The sequence below is a fragment of the Poecilia reticulata genome, linkage group LG3, assembly GCF_000633615.1.
Source record: "Poecilia reticulata strain Guanapo linkage group LG3, Guppy_female_1.0+MT, whole genome shotgun sequence".
Taxonomy (NCBI): domain Eukaryota; kingdom Metazoa; phylum Chordata; class Actinopteri; order Cyprinodontiformes; family Poeciliidae; genus Poecilia; species Poecilia reticulata.
In genome coordinates, this window is record NC_024333.1 from 23895153 (window position 1) to 23916498 (window position 21346).

At 38.1% G+C, this 21346-nt stretch overlaps 2 protein-coding genes across 3 annotated transcripts in view; one reads left to right on the top strand and one right to left on the bottom strand.

Moving 5' to 3' along the window:
• dpep2 (dipeptidase 2) lies at positions 1–6223 on the top strand. Of its 2 annotated transcripts, none has more exons than XM_017304129.1 (11): positions 1–307; positions 645–801; positions 908–1034; positions 1969–2098; positions 2226–2376; positions 2539–2608; positions 2946–3122; positions 4111–4195; positions 4289–4364; positions 4529–4664; positions 5346–6223. In XM_017304129.1, the coding sequence occupies exons 2-11, from the start codon at positions 647–649 to the stop codon at positions 5538–5540; spliced, it is 1302 nt and encodes a 433-aa protein (XP_017159618.1). In that variant the 5' UTR covers positions 1–307; positions 645–646; the 3' UTR covers positions 5541–6223. The 2 variants fall into 2 exon arrangements, with proteins under 2 accessions (XP_017159618.1, XP_008403801.1); XM_008405579.2 differs by having other exon boundaries at positions 1–248.
• A 338-nt stretch (positions 6224–6561) lies between these two features.
• Positions 6562–21346, bottom strand: part of slc12a4 (solute carrier family 12 member 4) — a 28763-nt gene continuing 13978 nt past the window's right edge. Inside the window, exons 5-24 of the mRNA XM_008405580.2 lie at positions 20417–20471; positions 17535–17665; positions 16504–16745; positions 16058–16272; positions 15248–15412; positions 15023–15121; positions 14855–14912; positions 14552–14726; positions 14243–14361; positions 13603–13701; positions 13357–13476; positions 13120–13224; positions 11365–11533; positions 10884–11079; positions 10184–10353; positions 9815–9946; positions 9307–9414; positions 9037–9224; positions 8759–8892; positions 6562–8650 (exon numbers count right to left, since the gene is read on the bottom strand). Of these exons, the coding sequence (XP_008403802.1) occupies positions 8559–8650; positions 8759–8892; positions 9037–9224; positions 9307–9414; positions 9815–9946; positions 10184–10353; positions 10884–11079; positions 11365–11533; positions 13120–13224; positions 13357–13476; positions 13603–13701; positions 14243–14361; positions 14552–14726; positions 14855–14912; positions 15023–15121; positions 15248–15412; positions 16058–16272; positions 16504–16745; positions 17535–17665; positions 20417–20471 (2772 nt within the window). The 3' untranslated portion in view covers positions 6562–8558. The remainder of the gene's footprint in view (positions 8651–8758; positions 8893–9036; positions 9225–9306; positions 9415–9814; positions 9947–10183; positions 10354–10883; positions 11080–11364; positions 11534–13119; positions 13225–13356; positions 13477–13602; positions 13702–14242; positions 14362–14551; positions 14727–14854; positions 14913–15022; positions 15122–15247; positions 15413–16057; positions 16273–16503; positions 16746–17534; positions 17666–20416; positions 20472–21346) is intronic.

The window sequence follows — 21346 nt, forward strand, 5'->3', positions numbered from 1 at the left end:
TGTTAATTTCTTACTTCATGAAAATTGGTGAAAGATTTTCGACTGCGAAAATTTTATACTTAATTTTTTTTTAACATTACTCCAACTAACGGTGCTTTCTAATAACCGTAAACAAACATAGATGTTTCTACCGGAATAAAGTAAAGCCGGACCCGATAGTATTGGACTTTTTCAGATCGCATTTGAACGCACCAGACTAACAGCTGTTTTCTCCTGGGCTGTGTCCTCTTCATTTACGGAGCTGAGAGGTAGGAAGATCCAACGGTTTGTCAACAAAACTGTCAACACGTTTACTGTTGCCGGTCTGGTAAGATACTTTGCGCAGTTTAAATGAACTTTTCTTATATTTAACTGATCATGTAAATACATTTACTTACTGCTCTCTTAAAAAGGAGTTTTTTTTACTCTTTACGGTTTGCCATCGTAATTGCTTTGCGATGAATGTGGTAACCTAAACAAGGATAAGTTTAAGTGTTTTGACTTGTTTGTTTTATAAGATCCATAAATTAACATTTTATAAACTAAAAAGTGGATTCAGCTTTAAGGCTATGCGTTATAGATTAGAGTTAATTATTTGATGTTGATGTTTTTAATCTGTTTTTTTAAATATATCTTTCATTCTAATGTTGTTTTTCTCTTTTCAGAAATGTCTTATAGGATAACTTTATTAGGTGCTTCATGCAGCCTTTGTGTGCACTCTCTCAGAGCTCTGTTAGCTTTCTCTCTGTGCTGCTTCATATCTGGATACTCCGAAAGAGACAGAGCACATGATTTGTTGTCCAAATATCCTATCATCGATGGGTAATGGATCCATATTGCTTAATCCTGTACATAAGTGTACAATCTTCGAAATTAAGATCAAAAGGCTTAATGTTGCTTTTCTCGCTCCTTCTTCTTCTTGCTACAGTCATAACGATCTAGCTCTAAGACTGAGGATCCATCACAGCAACCAGCTGAGTAAGATCAATCTGACTCATCTCACCAGAGTGGCCACCGATATCTCCCGCCTCAGAGCAGGCCATGTGCAGACACAGGTACTGTAGAGTCTGACTGAGTAAGCATCAAGGCACTGTTTTGGTATGTCCATTTACTGGTCACTTTATAAGTATTTGTTAACACAAATTACAAAATAACTTTGGAAATGGCAACATTTTTTAGAGTGGTCTGAATATTTCAGAAACCGCTCTTTTGCTGTGATTTTCAATGCAAAACCATTTCTTAGATAGCCCTAAAAATGGGCTATATGAGAAATACTGTACATAAACTGTATGTACAGAAATGCCTTTCTGAAGTTGGGATCAGAGGTCAATAAGGAGACTGGTAGAAAGGTAACAGTGTCTAAAATGACCACTCGGTTGCTTGCAGAGTATTTTCTGTTAATGCAGAACCTTGAAGCAGATGGTTTATGGCAGCAGAAGACCATAATGGGTGGTGCTTCTGTCCGCCAAGAACAGGAAATTGAGACCACAGTTTACACTGTCACGGCAGATTTACATAACATATTGAGAAAACGTTGCTTGATCTGAGTCACCCTAAAAATTCTAATGCCATGTTGAGAATTTGGTTTAAACAACATAAAGATGTAAGTCTTTTCTTCGTTCTATCAATTGAGAGGTTGTGTTATGGTGAGGAGGATATTTTTTGGCCACATTAGTACCTTTAGTACCAATTAAGCATCAATAAACATTGTGTGAGTATTATTACTAATGATGTCCATCACTTTATGATTAGGTTTCCCATCTTCTGAAGGCTTGTCGCTGCAGGATAATGCATTATATGAAATGTTAAAATCATCAGTTGGTTTCTATAACATGACACACTTGGTTAACTGTACTCCAAAGATCTCCACAATCACCAGGTCTCAACCCAATAGAGCCATCATGGCAGCATAAGCCAATATAACATTATATGTTGTTAATATATGTGATTTTTTTTATTATTAATTTGACATTCATCTCCGTTTGTCAGATGTTTGCAGTCTATGTTTTGTGTGGGGCCCAGCACATGGATGCGGTGCRACTGACTTTGGAGCAAATAGATGTAATCAGACGAATATGCACAGAATACCCTGACTTTGAACTGGTCACTTCCACTCAGGGTATGGTACTCATCGTCTTGTTACCAAGCCCAGTGACTAGTACATTGACTGCTACGCTTCCAAATTAATAAGGGAACAGGTGCAATGCCAGCTTTTTTGAATCATGAAAGTGTGTCTGTGTTTGCAGAACTGAGGGATTCCATGACGAAGGGTAAAATTGCTTGCCTGATAAGTATTGAAGGGGGCCACTCCATTGATAGCAGCCTTCCTGCGCTGCGCATGTTTTATCAGCTTGGAGTCCGCTCCATGTCCCTCACTCATTCCTGCAATACTCCCTGGTATTCTAAAGAGCATGCCGTTTCAAAACATCATATTTATTATCTGTAGGATGTAAATCCCATATTAGAAACAAGCTCAGTCTGAACATATTTTGAATAAAGATTATGCTTAACTTTTTGTTCTGCATCTTCTGACTAATATACATTTACGTTTTGGTGCAGGGCTGAATCTTCTACAAACTATTACAAAGTCTTTGTAAGGCACAATAACAGCCTGACGACATTTGGAAAGGTAAGGTTAAACTTTGGTGGCAGTAACCATAGAAGTTACTGCCACATCTCATCACAGCTCACAAACTGTTCATGCATTTTAGGAGGAAATTGTGGAATTGTGGAAATTTTACTGCCTAAAAATAATAAGGAAGAGTGAAAGCAGTTGTAGATGGTTGGTATCTTTATTTTCGGACCTCTGTCCGTAGGACTTCCTTGATAGTTATCAGTACCAGAGTATTTACTTGTGTATGCCTCACAATCTCCTGTTTCTGGTTAATTTATTCTCCTTCCTTTTCCTGATTCGCAAATGTCCACTTAAATGGTTATCACATTTGTATCCCTTCTTTTTTTAATAGGCTGTGGTGGATGAGATGAACAGACTGGGAATGATAGTGGATCTTTCCCACACATCTTTTGAGACGGCGTCAGCCGTTCTGAGCCATTCCAAAGCTCCAGTCATTTTCAGTCATTCGTCCTCCTACATGATCTGTAACAACAGTCGTAATGTACCTGACCGGTTGCTTAAGGAACTGGTGAGAAAACCTGCTTGCTGAATCATCTCTGGTTTGTTGCTTTCATGCTAATGTAATGACACATCTGTATGCAAATTTCCAGCTTAGAAATGAAAGCCTGTTAACGTTTATGATCATTTTTCTAAATGATAAAATGTGTGTTTATAAAAAAGGTCCTTACTGACTCTTCATAATAATATTGGACATTTTGGAAAAATATATGTCAATGTATATTAACCAAAATGATCTACTCCAAGCCAGCATAATCATTCATCTGGATAAACAAATTAAGTTTAATTCTTATACTGTGTAAAAAAAAATTTAGCCTTAATTTGTGGAATAATAAAGAAACGTATTTTTGATACTTTTTTCATAAATACCATGATAAACTCAGACATACACTAATAAGAGGTTTAATCCATGATGAAGAACTCTCATGTAAATGTGCCTCCCATGTGCTTTTGGCACTCACCCCCTGCGCCACCTACACACAAGCGCACACACACGCGCACATGCACACACTTTTACAGGAACCTCATTATTTATTCCAGCATATACCAACCCTGGTCCTTGGGGCACACAGCTCTGAATCAGCACACGTTTGAGTTACTAACATGTTTCTGCCAAACTGATGTATTGTTTTTTAATCTGTGTATTATGTTCATCATTAAATGGAATGGAGTATGCATTATGCAAACACAATGAGCCAAAGCAAATTAAACAGTTTTAGCCATTTCTTTCCCTTGTCTTTAAAACTGCATCTGGTCACAGTTTGATCTGAAAAAAGTGAACTAGGCGTGAGTAGTACCTCATACACATCTTGATTTGGCATGTTTCTCATCATTTCACATTATTGTGTTTGCTTAAGCACAGCCTGGAGCAACACACAGACTTCTACTTTTGACCTTATTTCTCTCCACAAGCATAGTTTAATTGTAAATAACCTGACAAACATATCCATCTTAGCTTAGTTGGTGATGCGCCTTCATACTATTTGTTTGTGTTTCAGCAAAAGAACGGAGGGCTGATCATGGTGAATTTCTACAGCCCTTTTATTTCCTGCCAGAACAAAGCTACTGTTTCTCATTTGGCTGGTAAACCTTTCTTCTTGAATAGTAGTGCATTTGAATGTGGCATTAAATCTTTTAATACCTGAGTCTTATGTGTATTTTCAACTGTTTCAACAGACCACTTTCATTACATTAAGGGTGTTATTGGAGCTAAGTCAATAGGAATTGGAGGAGATTTTGATGGTGGCACTAGGTGAGACATGTACCTGGAGGCCTTCCATCCATCCATCCGTCTGTCCGTTAGTCCATCCATTTCCATCTATCTATCTGTCCTCCTTTTCTCCTTCCATCCACCCTTTTGTTTTAATTTTTGTTGGAAGAATAGTGATCATTTACTCATATGTGTTTCAATTACAGCTTTCCTGTGGGGTTAGAAGATGTCTCAAAGTATCCCGTAATAGTCCAGGAGCTCCTGAAGAGGAACTGGACAGAGGAGGACTTGGCTGATGTCCTTAGAAATAATTTCCTGCGAGTGTTTGAGGAAGTTGAGAAGGTAAGCTGGGAAAATAACTCACTTCCTGACTAAGGAATCCCACTATACACTGTGTACACAATTATCAGTCATGTGAGTGTTTTGACCATACTACCACTATTAGGGTTATTTTTCTAACTCCAAGCTGGATAAAATTGAATACATTATGTATTTAATTATATGCAGGACTCTTGAAATTGTTAAGATATTCGAGAATGATCACAGACCATTCCAATTTATGACTTCTTCCTCAGCTGATCTGAACCCAGCTGAGAACAGTTCAGTACAGTGAAGGAAAACGGTATGCCTCTCTGAACAGTCGGAGAGCTATACTTCTGAATGCTGAGCGGTCATTCCTGTAAAACTAACTGTCCTAATTTTATTGTCTTGTCATCACACACCAAAGTATTGAACTAGTTTTTGAAATCTGTCAGTTTGATGCTTTTCTTTATCGTTCTTTCTGGAAATACTCTCCTAAATTAAACAATTTCTCTTAGGTGAGCAAAACGTCATGCCTCAGCAATCAGTGAAAACACATGATTTCCCCCAGTCAAATACTTTTTAATATTATTTACAAATATTTTGCATGTTTCTAGTTCTGTTTTTGATGAGTTATCTGATAATCCGATGTGCTCCAAGTCTTTAGGGTTTTCATATTCATTTGTGCAATATTTTCTACTTGTTTTCTACTCTGTCTTTTAGGTTCGCAATGAGCTAAGCTGGAAGAAGCCAAGTGAAGAAGAGATACCTCTAACAGAGGTGGCGAACAAATGTAGATTGGAACTCAAACAACCTAGCCTGCGAGAATTGCTCTCCAACCAGAGCCCAGCCTTAAAAGCAAAAGGACAGAATTTATTATTCCTGGCCTTTGCACTGGTTTTTTACTTCTTTCCTTGACTGACTAAATCCTGTCCTTTTCTTTAGTTCAGCTTTTTGTTATCTATTTGAAGGATGAGTGCAGATGTCCATTATAAACTCATATTTCATAGGTGCATATGTACCCATGCTTATAGCATATAGTTACAGTAGTTATTCACATTTTTTTTACAACAATTTTTTACTAGGGGTGCACTGATTGATCGATCTGAATTCCATAATTTTGGGTGATCGGCAATCGACTGATACTTTTGGGTGAAACTGATCGTAACCACAAATCTTATCTACCTCTGTAAAAGTCTGAAAATCAGTCACTGACCTCTTTTGCTCTGCTGTGCAAGAGGGCTGACTGACAGATCCACTCACCAGGTCACATCTGCAGGTATCTGGTTAACGATAGTCAACCAAATACTAATACTAATACAGTCCTCCCTATTGATTTTCTCTTCACAAAAGTAGCTTGCGACAAATGTAGTCATTGGAAACTTTGGCAACAGTACCATTTATAAAGAAAAAATAGAGATGATCTGCCAAAGAATTGCAGTCAGTGCATACCTACTTCTTACCTGTATTTGTTAAAATTCTGCTATATAGGATGCACTTTAATAACCAATGTATGAATGTATTTATAAGAACCTATATTTTGTTGCTGATGTATGCAGTTCAGAATCGGTATAGAAAAAAAATAAAAAATTTAAAATGGAGCTTCTGATTTAATGAATGTTGTTGACCAGTGGGTTAAAATATATTAAATATATATATTTGGTTTAAATATAGGAATTAAACCAAATAATCGGAGTAGTTGCTGTGGCAGGACTTGAATCAACAGATGAAAAGATCCATTGGTTAGATTAATTATAGTGATTATATCTACCTTTATATAACCTCAGCTACATGTTCAGAAGTCTGGGTAGCACACACATGCATTCATACATCCATACAATCCCAATTTACCCAAAAGAATACAATCTCTCTCTTTGTGTGTTTTATGAAAAAAAAGAATCTTATTTTGAGAATTGGAAAAGAAGAAACAAACTAAGACTTCTTTAATACAAATGTTTATTTATCATTGAAATAACGGTTCTGTTGTGCATATAGCAGGAAACAAAAAGATTATTGTTAGAGAAACTCTTTAAATAAGCAAAGTTGTGTTTCTGAGAATAACTGAGTATCCCAAAAGTTATTTTCTAATTTTAGGTTATTTTGTTATCAGTTATGAAGAAAAACATAATAAAATGATCATATCACACCTAAGCAGAGTATCTCGTTTGTAATGAACTGAAATATTTTGGACTATACTTGCTGTGAAACAGGAACAACATGTTGGTATGTATATAAAGCAAATTCATTTTAGTTGCAAAACAGAAATTGTAATATAAATACAACGAAAACCTATTACACCAACTCTTGAAAATAATCTTTAACTTAAGCCACACTTCTTATCATAGTTTCCAAATTTGCTAAATAAAAACATTCATAAAACATCGACAAATAGCTTTTTATGTTTTCTATTCAACAGCAGAAATATATGAATCATATTTCTTAAAAACTTGTCTGTAGTCAAAATCAGGCGATGTCTCATAAAGTGTATCTGTAGTGATAGAGGGGAATATTCCGAAAATAAATAATATAAATACTTCTATTCTTGAAAAGAATAAATAAGAATATTCTTTCAAAAGAAAATACTTTTAAGTTTTTGCTGCTAGTTTTTCTAGCTGTTTTTCTTCTACCTGCACTGACTCCCATCTTAAAGTGAAACGGATACCAACAGTCAAACACAGATTTGGAATTTTATTCTAAGGCTTTCCAAATAATTAAAAAACCTCAGTCATGTAAACAATGACTTTACATTTTTTTATTATGTCATCTTACCATGATTGGGTTGCCTGGAGGCAGCAGTGCCCTTTAAGAAAACAATTTGCTAAAAGATCTTCTGACGATCTAATTTAGTATTCATATTATCCACCTTATTCCTGGCAGTATTGCTGGAATGGATTGTGGGAACAACATCCAATATGTTACTGAAAAGCAGATTTGTTTTGGTAGCTGTTCAGATGTAACAAACTACTTTTGAAGGAATTCAGTGCAGTGCAGATACATTTAGGTGTTTTTTAGTGTTTTTATAACCACACTTACTGGCATGAACCTTTAGACCTCCACTAGTTGTCTCATTGCAGAAAGAGCATCAGGTGTGAATTTAGGTATATGATAAAGTTTTAGGTTCTATAATGTTGCAGCTGCATGACTGTAAAATTACCTTGGTCTTACAAACACAATGTTCCATCTTTATTTCCCCCTGCAGTGACACTGGAACCCAGGCTGATTTAGGTAACTTAGGATGTGCCTGGCCTTCATCAAACAAGTAGAATGAACCTTTTTACTGCAAATAATGATTGGCCTCAGAACATTTTTAGTTTTTTAAAGCTTCTCCAATCGGAACAATAAAGTAACCATATGCTTGTGTATGTGCGTAGTCATTTAAAAGATGAATCGATTGAAATCATATTACCACTCTTAAGGTGTAAAATTGTGCATCCTTATATGTTCTTAATATGTATTTGTCTGTGAGAAGGAATTTATTGATGTGAAAGACTACAGATTGAGATTTTTATAGCTTCATGGGGGTAAAGAAATACATTTTTGTCTAGTAGACAAAAGTTGCTACAACAAGCTCTGACATGAGATCTGGCAGCTCTTGCTTCTGTTTGATTTGCAGGCCAAACAGTAAAATACAGGTTCATGACAAGACACTGTTTGATGTACAGCCCACGCAAATGACGAAGGTTTGTCAACTGAAAGTGAATTCTAAGGAAACTAATGACTGCTTTCATTCGTAATGAAAGAACAGGATGACAGGTTTCAGCATTTATAAATATTCTACAAGAATAGAATCAACCTCTTTTGCTCCCAAAAGTTTAACTCAACCCCCTCTCTGTGCCTAACCCTCATCTCAAAGCTTAAAAGCAAAGCATGCGTCTCTTTCTGTCCCATGTTGGAATGTATTTGTATGTCACTGCCCATAACAACCATCCTAGCTGGTTATGAGTAGATGGTGATGACCTCTCGCCCTCCTCCTCTCACCAACATGACTCTTTCCAAACCCTCGGTTAGCACCTCCAGGAACTCCATATCTGAGCAGTAAATTAAGGAGTTAAAAACAAAAGCATAGGATTTTCACACCCCTGGTAATTACTGAGGCCTCATGTGTTGTTGTTTTTGATAGGAATGGCAAAGGATACAGTTTTCGTCTCCATCTGTGTTGCGCGGTGGGCCTGGCATGTTGAGCAGCACTAATCGGGCATCGTGAGACCTGTTAACTATTACTTCATTAAGCTTCACAGCTGTATGCATGCGGCGCACATTGGACTGATCCCTAAAAAGCCAGCAAGGGAGAGTTTTATTAGCGCTACAGTAAAACTGTTGAGATAATTAAAATCAGCACAAAAATAGTAAGGAAAAAAAGTGTAATTAGTCGTTATAAAATGTCCGGAGATGTTTGAAAATAAAAATGTCTCACGGTTTGAGGCTCATGAGTTCTCTGAAGTTCTCAGGAGCATTGTTTCGGTTTCGCCTTTCAGCCTCACACTTCTCTTTGGTCCAGGTCATCTGGACTTTCTCAGGAGGAACCTCCATCACATCCTCCTCTTCGTCGGAGTACAGACTGCCCATACGCACCAGTGAGTGTCTGTCTTTAACCAGCTGGGCCTGTAGGTTCCACGAGAATGTTAAAACTATTAAAACAAATTCTAGAAGAGGGATATATCTCTCTCTTTCAGTCCCAACATACCTCTCTTTGTCTTTCTGCACTGGATAGCCTCATTTGCCGTAACATCTGGGACCTCTGCTCCATCATTAGTGTTCTTTCGTAAGTGTAAGCTGAGATGTCACTGTCGTGCTGAAATCCCATTTAAGAAGCATGAGTTGGTAATGCAGATGAAACATAATGTTTACATTTTTCCATATTTTTTGGGAGACGTGAAAACTGCATAAACTGCATCAAACAATGACAGACTCAAGGTTCCCACAAAATGTGTTTTCTGCAGCTGCTTTCAGATATATGGCTACAAGTTTCTTTTTCCCCAGTGGAATTGCATTTGCATGTTTAAGTCATTTTATTTTGTTTATGATCCATGTTTTTTCTTATCTTGCTGAAAGCAACCACTCTGTGTTAGTCTGAAGCATATCTGCTTTGTTGCACCAAGGTGATCTAACGTCCTGTTTGGCGGTATCATAAAATGTATTTCATTGGACTATTTTCTATCTCTAATGAGTTACTGTGTGAGAGGAGCCCTCACCATCTCCACCACCTCCACCTCTGCCTCTATTCTCAGCTGGTACAGGAATGTGGCCAGGTCTTTCTTCATCTGGATGCTGTTGTCGTCCATCTGGGCCACAGTGAAGATGCGCATCTTGCATTTTCTCCACACCTAAAATGCAAAGTCTTGTGATCTTTTCGGCGCATTATTGTGAAAGTTGGTTATACGCGCTGAAATAATTTGCCAGAAAGCTGGCATTAAAACTCAATTTAAGATCAGAATTTGAAAGACGCTGATCACCTATACTGTATGTCACACACACAAAATGAAGATGGTTTGCGAGCATTGAAAAAAATCTCCCCATAAAACTACAGTTAAATAAATGAATAGGAAGTGTTGTTCACTGACCTTGTGCTGTTTGAGCAGGAAAGGCAGCAGCATCAGCATTCCTCCGTCATGAACAATCCACCACACATCAATGTTCCCATCTGTGAAGCGTTCATGGTTGCTTGGATAAAATGACACATTTTTGGGGACCATCAGGGCCAGGTGGGCAGCTGTTGTGCAACGGACTGTGTCTGGGGCAGAGAAGGCAACACACAGGCTGTGATATTTACATATGTCATTACCATTACTGCACATAGGGCAATACAGTCTCTGCAGAGTCTCACCGCACACCACATTTTATCATGGAAGTGCTGAAATGCATCATAATTTAGTGTGGTAGATTAAATTAGGAAAGCGAAAGGAATGTTATACTGGCTGAAAACTGAACACCCATACTGTTGGAAAACTCTGCTCTAGATCATTTTTAAAATTTAGTTTCTCTTTAGCTTGGTGGAGAAGACTTTTTTGTCTACTAATTTATATATACATGGGGTGAAAAATAATACTTTTTAATGACTTCAGAAAAAATAAAAATATCCAATTTAGTGTTTGTTCTCATTATAACACTGCCAATAAGACCAAGCTAAAAGCTCCACAAAATTGCTTACAGTGGATAAAATAAATAAAACAACCAAAAACTTTTTGTTCAAGGCATTAACATGCTGAAGAAGGAGCATAGTGTTTTGCAGAATGGACTGCTAAACTGTGGGAATCCTCTTACTGATAAAGGTTTTCCAGGCTCGAGGGTCTTCGCTCTGTCTCCAGCCGTATGGCCAACCCATCACCACAGTGTTGTGTTTCATCCCACCCAGACCACAGGACTGGATCAGGTGGGCTATGCCTTCTCGTACCTTAGTTGCCACAACAACTTGACAGAAACCTTTGACCCGCTCAATCTCCATCATGTTCTTAATGGCCTAGGAGGACAGTTGCACTTATATTCAATTTTAGCTCATTTTAGCCATTGCTAATTGATATCCAAGCTCAAATCTTTCAAAAGTAACATTTTCAAAAAAAATCTAACCAAAAACAATAATTTGAGGTGATTAATGACTTGCATTGGCATACATGCTTATAATTATAAATAATATAAGAATAATGAAACTATCTATACAGAGAGAGAAAAAACATCCTATGGACATACCAGAAAATGTTAACTTCTCCACTGTGACATACAATCCAGAAACGTTTCCACCTTTTACCTGTTCAGCTGCTTGCATTTCCCCATAGCTGTCCAAAAAGTTTCCCTGGATGACAGAGCCAACAATGGTCAGGCCCTTTCCTGCCTTTAGCTGGGAGGCGAAGGTGAGCATTCGTGGATATTTCACATGGAGGTCCTCATCTAGCTTCAACAGAACCAGTAACTGTGGCCTGGAGAGCACAAATCACTCACAGTTGATGAATCAATTTACCAATATCATCCCCACTGGACACAACTAGAAATTGTTAATTGTAATGCGATTAGCCAATCGGTGCTATGAGAGAGCCAACATACAGAAAGCTTGTTAATCAGTTTGGATTACTGAACCACAGGTTTTAGGTGATATGTTGTTGTTCAACATGCTTATAAACGATTTACATGACAGACTGATTTCAACATAGGCATTTCTACATATTTGGTTGAATCTAGCATGTTTCCAAACTAAGATGCAGAGAAGGTATTCTGATCCTATGCCTGAACCACTTCGACTCTTTTTAATGTGAAGCAGCAACAGCTGTACTCCAGACTTCCCTGGATGATAGAGCAACTATAAAACGGGAGCTCATTTCAGCCGTTTGTACCTGGGATGACGTCCTTTCTGTGGCTGGACTGCAGATAGGCCAGTAAATTGAAAGCTTTGGCTTTATCATTTCACTCTTTCTTCACCACAACAGAGAGGAGCAGTGCTATAGATAAAGCCCTGATGCTTCTATTCATCTCCACTTCATCCTACCACCACTCAAAGTACCGAGATACTTTGAATCCCTCCACTTAAGATGAAGAATGACCTGTGACCTGAAGGAAACAGTCCACCCTTTTCGGGTGGAGAACCATTTCCTCAGACCTGGAGGAGCTTATTCGAATCTTGGCCACTTCAGACTTGGCTGCAAATTGTGCCACTTTCACACTGAAGATCAAAGGCTTCCTCTCTGAGATCCTGTCCATGAACACCACAAAGAAGGCCGGTGAGCAGGAGTGGCCATAGAGTCCAAACCACACTGAAAATCTTACTTAGAAGAATCTCACCTTTTTGTCAAGGTCATGAGATTTTCACAGATTCAAAAAAAAACAAGTGCTGGGTTGCATGAATACACATTTTCTGTCCCTTTCTTTGCTTTTAAACATGCCAGGAAAATTTGACTGTTGTGTTGCTTGTGGAAGAGAACTGCTTCTGTGAGGTTATTGTGAGATGGGATGTAAATTTTCTGAGTGAAGCTGTTTAGACTAAACCTATATGGCACTTTCTTTACAAACGGCGGTTTTAAATGCTCTTTTTCTAGCTGCACTCAAAACATACATTCATATTCTGGCACACAGATTGGTAGTTAATTGAATCTAGGGTCTTGCCCATGAGCACATCAGGAAGGAAGCTGGAAGAAAACTCACAAATGTCTGATTGCAAAATGGCAGCTCTTCTCATTGATCCACAGTTTACTGGCACATGTTGTGGTCGAAAATTAGAGATGAATTTTATACAGCTGTTCTTGTGGGTGGCAACTTGTTTGAAAAGCCAGTTGTTATTTGGGCATGCATCTGAGTTCCTACTAACACTTTCCTACATACTTAACATAGACAGACAGACAAAACAAAAAGCACAGAAATAAAACTGATGCTTGTAGTTTCCCAGAATCTGAACACAAACTTAGCAGACTATTTCACTAGGACATACAGGTACTTCTTTTTTATATAAATATCATGAAATTGTCGGTTTCTAATCATGAATCACTCCTGTTCTCTCCTGCTGTTGTGATAATACCTCCAGTTCTTGGTGTGGGGAGGTCCAGCTTCCAGCCTCAGCAGGGCATAACGTGCACCACTGAGAGACAGTCCTCTTATTCCATCTCCCCACTCCTTCTCTGCCCTAATTTCATTTCATTATTGAAATGCAAAAAAAAAAAGATTGAGGAAATAAGTTGTCAGCTAGAGATATGTTGCAGTCAAACAGAAAAAAACCATTTTAATAATTCAATTTAGTAGAACACTTTTTACATACCCTTGGTATTCAATGTATTTGTAGATCATTCCTGCAATGCCCATGGCCACTATGGCATAGTACCAGGAGGATATGAACATGAGAGCCAGACACATACTCATGCCAAGGAACGATAACGCCCTGCGGGGGTGATACATATTTGGTTATATTATAATGGGTGTCCTTTACTGAAAGTGTGAAGAAACTTCTGCTTGTAATACAAAATGTGATTGTTACACAGATCAAAACATTGCTAAATAAACTAACCAGTGGTAATATTTGAATCTTGGCCTCCAGTTGGGTGTCCGTAATAGAGTTTGCACTGCACAAGCCAAGTTTACAAAGAGATAGCACATCAAGAAGAACCTGGAGAAAAAGAAAATATTGTCAAAACAAACATTTAAATGAAGTAATTCACTGGTGCGTCTTAATAAATTGGGATATTATTGAAAATTTATGTATTTTACATTTCCTTCCATTCAGTGTTGGATTGATGTGATTGCATGTAGCCTTATAGGAATAGCTACATTCTTCAGTAAAACCATTTGTGATTAAACCTTTTTGAGGATGGTGTCAAGCACAACTGTCAAGACAGCCTCTTGCTTGCATGTGGTGCAACAAAGGCCTTTCCGTAACTTTATATCAGTATTAACATCTTTTGTGTGTGTGCTATGTCATCATAACACTTTCTGAGAAATTTGCTGCACAAGCCACAATGGCAGAGATGGACGGAGTTACCTAACTATATCATCGTGTGTATTAACCTTAGAGCATAAAAACAATAAAGCAATGTTTTTGATGATATTCTTATTCATTGAGCAGCTGTACCTGGTTAAAAATATAGAAAAATGTGACTGATGAGGGGCTGGTTTGTGAGGAATCAGCCAAACGTTTCATGTTTGCTTACATGGACAGGATGGGAGCAACCATGTCCAGCGAGGCAATCAGTATCCCCAGCTCAGCTATAAGGCCAGTGAGCAGCAGAGCCCACGTTGGCTCTCCATTAGCCTTTCCATGGCCAAACACCTAGGCAAAAGTCAACACATTTACACGCAGTAATGCAAATCACTTCTTGTTTGGTTCTTTAACATATTCAAATACATTTACAGATAACCTTTTCCCAATGCAAATGTTTGTCTCAACACATTGACAGACATTGGGAGATTTTTTTTTTTTAAAGCAGAATATGAAATAGGAAGTAAATAATTTTCCGCACCCTAAGGAAGGGAATAATGTTGTCCTTGGCAATAGCTTGTAAAAGCCGTGGCGCACCAGTGAGGGACTGCAGGCCCGCTCCAACAGTAGAGAAGAAAGAGCCAATGACAATAACCCAAGGAGATGGCCAGGAGAGAGTGCCAACAACAAGGTTCTGTTTGACAGCATTTCCAAATCTGCAAGGAAGCGATAACCGAGTATGATTGCCAATAATGACCTGGCCATTTCTGCCGTTTCTATTTTCCTATTTAATTGCAAGCAATCACATATTGCACTGAAACTATTAGTACTTAAATAAACTTACTTGTCCCTCAGGACTACTCCTTCTATACAGGACCCAAACAGGACTACAGAACTTAAATCTAAACAACATGATCAAGGAGTGTAAAGTGGCACGAGTCTTTTTACAACTTTATCAAGTCAGCTTTCTCCTTAAGAGTAAATATCAAGTGTCTGATAACCTCAAGGATACAAACAAGAGAAGTAGTCGTAATGGCTAAAATTGTTCCCACGGGAATGGACTTCTGAGCGTCCCTGAGATCACCGGATCTGTTGGAGCCTGCCATGATACCTGCAGAACAAGAACATGTAACATTAGGAAATTTAAAACATGCTACACAATGCCCTCTAATGGCTGATGCCAACATTTCTGTGTCTTCTCAGTGAACTCTGCAAACAAGAAAATAATGTGTCTTACCTGTGGCAGATGGGAAAAAGATCCCCACCAAAAGTGTAAAGGATGTAGCAATGTCCGCCGACACGTAGTTGACAAAGTTCTCTAAGGGACTATGAGCATCCACTGACCGCAGCCCTGCCTTTTCCAAAATCTCGCCCTTCTGTAAGTAGTTGCTCCACATGTTTTCTATCACAGCAAAAATATATTTTAGGGAAAAATCTTGTCACATTAGATCAACACATAAAGTATATATCTTTATACAGAGGAAATTAAAATTTTTTATTATGGTTAGATCTTCAAATTCGATTGCACTTAATATAGAAAACAAAATTCAGTTGCATTTATACATTTCAAAATGCTTTACAACACAACAAAATTCAATAACACAAGCAAACAGTGAAACAATTCATATAATAATGGAAAAAATAAAACAAATAAAAAGCATGTCCAAACCAAATATAGAATATTTTAAAAATGAAATTGTGCAATACTCAATAAGCTAAATCAATTCTTTTTCAAAACAGTATGTTTTACAATTGGTCTTGTTAGAAAAAGAATGTTATCAACCCCAGGAACAAAGAGGAGTTATCTAGACATCTAGATAGAATCAGATCACAATACTACTATATTTTCCTACTATACTACTATATTTTTCATTCAGATGAAGAATGAAAACAGCGCATCGAAGTCCAGAACCGTGAGGAACACCCTTCTTGACTTGTGAATGTATAGATGATTTATTTGTCCAAACCAAAATTTCTAAGTGAAATACTAACTGGGCCACTTCAAAGCAGCAACTGCACATATGCCTCAGTTGCATGTTGGATTTACCTCTGATAATCCCACTGCCCAGTCCAGGGATGCCCTGTATCTCTGTCACGTTGTTCTGGATGAAATAGTCATCACACTGAGCACTGCTCAAGTTCCCACCAACGCAGAACCGATTCCACAGTTGACTGGGCTCTGTAATGTTCCCCTTCACCTCAGTTTTAGCACATACATCAAAGCCATCTCTCACCAAAGTCCTGTTGCCCAACATGCATATCCTGCAGCAAGAGAATACGCAGAGGATAATTACTTGCACATTCTAAAAAAAGAAGGGAACAATACTGACACTAAAAGACCTAAAATTTTTATTCTATTTCATGGTTTTCATGTAGAAAAGTGCAAGAAACGCACTTGCTTTTCTCATTACAAACACATGTTAAACAAATGTTAAGTCGCATAACAAATCCCTCAACCTCCTTGTCATACATGTCTGTTTTCACAGCACTTACGGGAATTTTGGTGGATGAGTCATGGATTTTATTGCCCCAGCATAGATGGAGACAATTGAGATAATAACACAAGCCAGGAAAAGGGAGGCCAACTTGTTGACATATTTGACCCCAACAAAAACCACCACAGCCATGAGACTGAGGCACAGCGTTCCATACACTCGCATGTTGTTTAGCAGGGCACTGTCACGGCCAAGGTGATCGGTGGAGTGAAAAATAGCTGCCTGAGGAACCAGATATTTCTGAAACAAAATAGCAGCAGATAGGTTAGTACGCACAGCTTACACAGGATTTGTAAAAATTAACAGTATAAAACAGACAAAATTGAATCACTGCACAGTATCTTTTAAATTCTAACTTTTTTCCCACTCCAAAGAAAAAAAATGCATCACCAGCAACATGTTTAAGTATGTGTTAACAATTATTATTCAATGGAAATACAAAACTTGCAAATCACCTTCATTCAAGCATATAAAATTCTGCAATATTTGCTCCAGATTTTTTGGGAATGAGCGATATGACCCTTTGCGCACAACAAGTTATCCTGATTCATCAGATCACTTGTTGGATGTTTTTGAAAACAAAGATGCAGATCCAGGGAATTCCCCCATATATCCAGGAGTTCCGGCAGCATTTAGCACAAGGAAGCATATGGCAACAATTTTATCTTGTTGGCATTAACTTCGAGGGAAGTAAACAAACAGCATGCATTTCTACAGGCTAGTAGCGAACCACTCTCTGACCATTAACTAACTTATGTTAATGCTTTAAAAAGTAGCCTTTTTATCAATCTCTTCCCAAAATGAAGTCCTTTCTATTATAGACGCCAGCTTCAAACACTCTGCTGATGGAAGCCTTTCATTATGGGATTTTTAAATTGTATTTATGTCTCGACCACCTTTTCTTTATTCTTTTTTTCTTTTTTGTAGACAAGAGACTGGTAGAAGACATGTCATTACTAATTTCCCACCCAAGTTAGTATGAAACATTAGTGGAAATATAACAGAGGAAATATATTGTAACAAACTAACCAAGAAGATTTCAATGGCTCCAAGAATGTACATTGCAGAGGCAAAGGTGGTGCCTAAGTAGAAGCAGAGCCCCACTGCTCCTCCAAACTCAGGGCCAAGTGAGCGTGAGATCATGAAATATGCCCCTCCAGCTGTGAAAGAGAAGAACAACTGTCAGTCTCCAAAAGTCCTTCTACTTTACTTGATCTTGCTGATAGAAAGTCTTTTGTCCTAAAGTACTAGAACATGCAAAAAACATTTTAACTGGCATTTAGTAGTTTACCACAACATCAAAGGAGGCAGGACTCAGCAGTCTCCCCTCCATGTGGTGCTGTTCATCACCACCTCTTCCTCTACTTTGCTTTCTGCTAAGCTGCAGCTAGCACAGCCTGTCATGAATGCTCAGGCTAATTAACATGTCCATCAATGTCTGCAGATAAACGTTATTTTTCTGCAAGTTGTTTCTCCACCATTAGCACATTTCGCAGCGAGTGTATGAGATTGATTAACCCTGCTAAGATAATCCTCCTGGCCTGGCTGTGATCGGTGGTTTTTGGTAGGAATAAATCCGGTGTGGTGCATTTCTTGAGACGGTAACAGTAGCTCAGGGAGCGGGTGGCGGAGATCAATATTTTCACAGAATTTATGCCTCGTAACCAGGGGTGAAAGTAGTTTTAAATTCTTGGGGGTACTATCACAAAAAAATAATATCTATCTATCTATCTATATATATATATATATATATATATATATATATATAATTTCCTCCCTCAGCCCACTGCATGGCTGTAATGTTGAAACATTGAGATGCCATGAGACCTAAATTCTGAACATAATGGCATGGAGTGCATCCCAGTTTTCCATGTCTGGCATATATAACCATTCATTTTAGCTTTTAAACTGGTTCTATTGATCCTGTGTCCAGACTGAGGGAAAATCAGTAGCCCAGCATCATGACCTGTTTGTTCTGAAGATCCTGCAGCTTCCACTTCTCTTCCTAACATGGTGCCTCCTCACCCTGACTCATACTGATAGGAGGAACCACAGAGCTCTGTTAAGTTAAAATCACATCTTCTGAAGTTGGGATATTTTCCCCCAACAGGTTCCAGAGAATCACCTCAGAGATGTTGGACTGGATTTTATTTCAATGTCATTTGTGAATGTTAAATTCTCATTTTCAACAGTGGAGCTATAAAGGTTGAAAAATGTTATCATATTGGAGAAAGTATCAACAACATCAATATTTCCACTAAATAAGAGACAAAAAAAAGTTTGATAGAGGAAAAGCCTCTCAGACTCTGAGCCCGACAGCACCAAACTATTTTTTATTTTAGACAATTAATTTAATTTCACATAATTATCGCGGTAGAAGCCATTTGTTTGTTAAATACTCAAGGAAACATATTTACCATGTTTGATGCTTGTTGTAAATGACGTATAGTCACAAAGAACGAGGTAATTAGTCCAAGTTTGTCGTTTATTGAACGTTCAGAAACTACAGCGGCTGTGATGCGCCAAGACAAAAGTAAAACAACCTGAACAGCTGATCAACTCTAAACCACTCACACCTTTTTACTCTCTCTCTCTGTCATTTAAGCACACCCGTTGCCGTGGCAACCGCGTGCGCTCCGCAAGTCGACCTGAGATTACGTTAAAAACATAACATTCAGTCTGTTACGATATGAGGTTTGGAAGCTTGATATTTATTTTGCGATCATTAAGAAGCCTCTCATGAACACAGCGGTGGTTGATTAGTTCATTTTAAATTCCTGTTCTGCTCGTTATTTTTGTAATGGAACCGAAACGCACAGAATTGCGCAACACCTTGTTGAAACAATAATCACTGAGACTATTAATGTTGTTGGGTCATTAATTTGAACACGTTTTGTTGATTTTTTGTTGTTGTTGTTTGTTGTTGTTCTTTAATAAAGTTACAAACGTTTTAAGCCAGTCAGAGGAGGACGTGCTGGTCTCAGCGTTCTGGCGGCGTTTCAGTTTGTCATCTAATGCCGAGATCGACTCAAAACCTTCCGCGATCGACGTATCGCACCACTGCTCTAGCAAAGCACAAACAGTTCAGAAACAATATGAAATGGGAAAAAAGTTATTTATTAACTGATTAAGTCGTGTTTTAGATTGTTCTTGAAAAACTAATCAGTCACGGCTGATTAGTGGGCGCACTCACGGCTGCACAGTGAACCCGTTGATTTTTTACAGCATACAGCAGCTCCCCTCTCTTGCAGGTACTGTGTACCCCCTCTAAATCTTTTAGGGGTACGCAGTACCCTGCCGTACCCCCTTACTTTCACCCCTGCTCGTAACATACTGTCAGGACATTTAGATTTATTCGTCTCCCATTCCTTGGCTACATTGACTTTATCTTCACTTTATATGCAAGGATAATAACTGAAGGCTTAAGCTACAACTCTCAAAACTATAAAATGATCTGTTGTTTTTTTTATTATTTGTTTACTTGTTACTTGTTTATTGATTGGAGAGAGGACAGAAGCTGTTGCTTTAAACTTCAGCAGGAGATAAAAGAAAAATATGCTAGGCAATGGCATAGACCATATGCATAGACCATATCATATTGTGAATGATGTCATAACCAACATGTATTTTTTTTATTTTATTTCACACAAATTATAGGAAGTTAATGAGAATTAGTCCAAGTCGAAATATTTAGGTGGAAAACTATGACCATGAGTCAAAACATTTAAACCCAGCTGAACTGAGTTTAGCTATTTTTAAGGATATCAAACAGTTCTCCATCAAACAACTGCCAAGAAGTAAGCAAAGTTGCACTTACAAAATATGCAAAACATTAGGATAGTATAAATCTATTACTGTAGACTTTTACAAGAAGGTAAATAGATTGGGAATGTCTGTGTCGTACGCTTTACCTGGAACTACACCATTAGTAGCAATAGCGCTCATAGATATGGCTGTTAGCATTGTCTGTAAGAGAAAGAAGAAAATGTTACATTCAACATAATTTGGTGTAACTTCAAATCCTGATAGCTTTTCAAGGAAAATGTAAAAGTTGAAAACACACTTCTATGAAAGTGGTGACAGCAATGGCCAACATAATACACATTTACGTGCTATGGACTGAGAGAGAGGATGATGGTCAAAAAAGTACAGGAAATGTCAAAGTAACAGTTTGCTTTACACACATAACTGCATGTCAGTGCACTCATGAATCTTCAGTAGTTGATGACACCATTGTCATTGGATGGTTAATGAGTCTGCGAACACACAGGAGGTTGATATGCAGGACCAATGGTCCAAGACTATGGGTATTACAGTGGATGTCTAGGAAATCACCTTCAGTCAACTGTTTTACATAACAGCATGTCTACCGTGAATTGCTTCTGGTTCCTAAGACTCACCCTCAGAATATACCTGAGATGCTCATCATATATACTGTAGGCATTGCTCAGAAAAAGGGCCAATAGAGATTGTACTTCCTTCTTTAAAGAAGTACAACCTGCAACATTAGGTTGTGCTCATCTCCGACACTGTGTTCATTTATCACCACCTGAGTTAGTTAGATGAGCCACAAAATAGCACAAGTCCAAAATACACCAACAATCCAGAATGCAGAACAGAACATCAGAGGTGATCTTCCCCATAGCCCAGGACTTTTACAGGTCTTAGGGGAGGAAAGAGAGTTAAGGGTCTGCAGACACCAACACACTGGATCCAAAGAAGTTTTTACTTTTGGGTTCGTGCTAAAGGTTGTTAGTTACACAAAAAAGAGAGTTAAGGGTCTGCAGACACCAACACACTGGACCCAAAGAAGTTTTTACTTTTGGGTTCGTGCTAAAGGT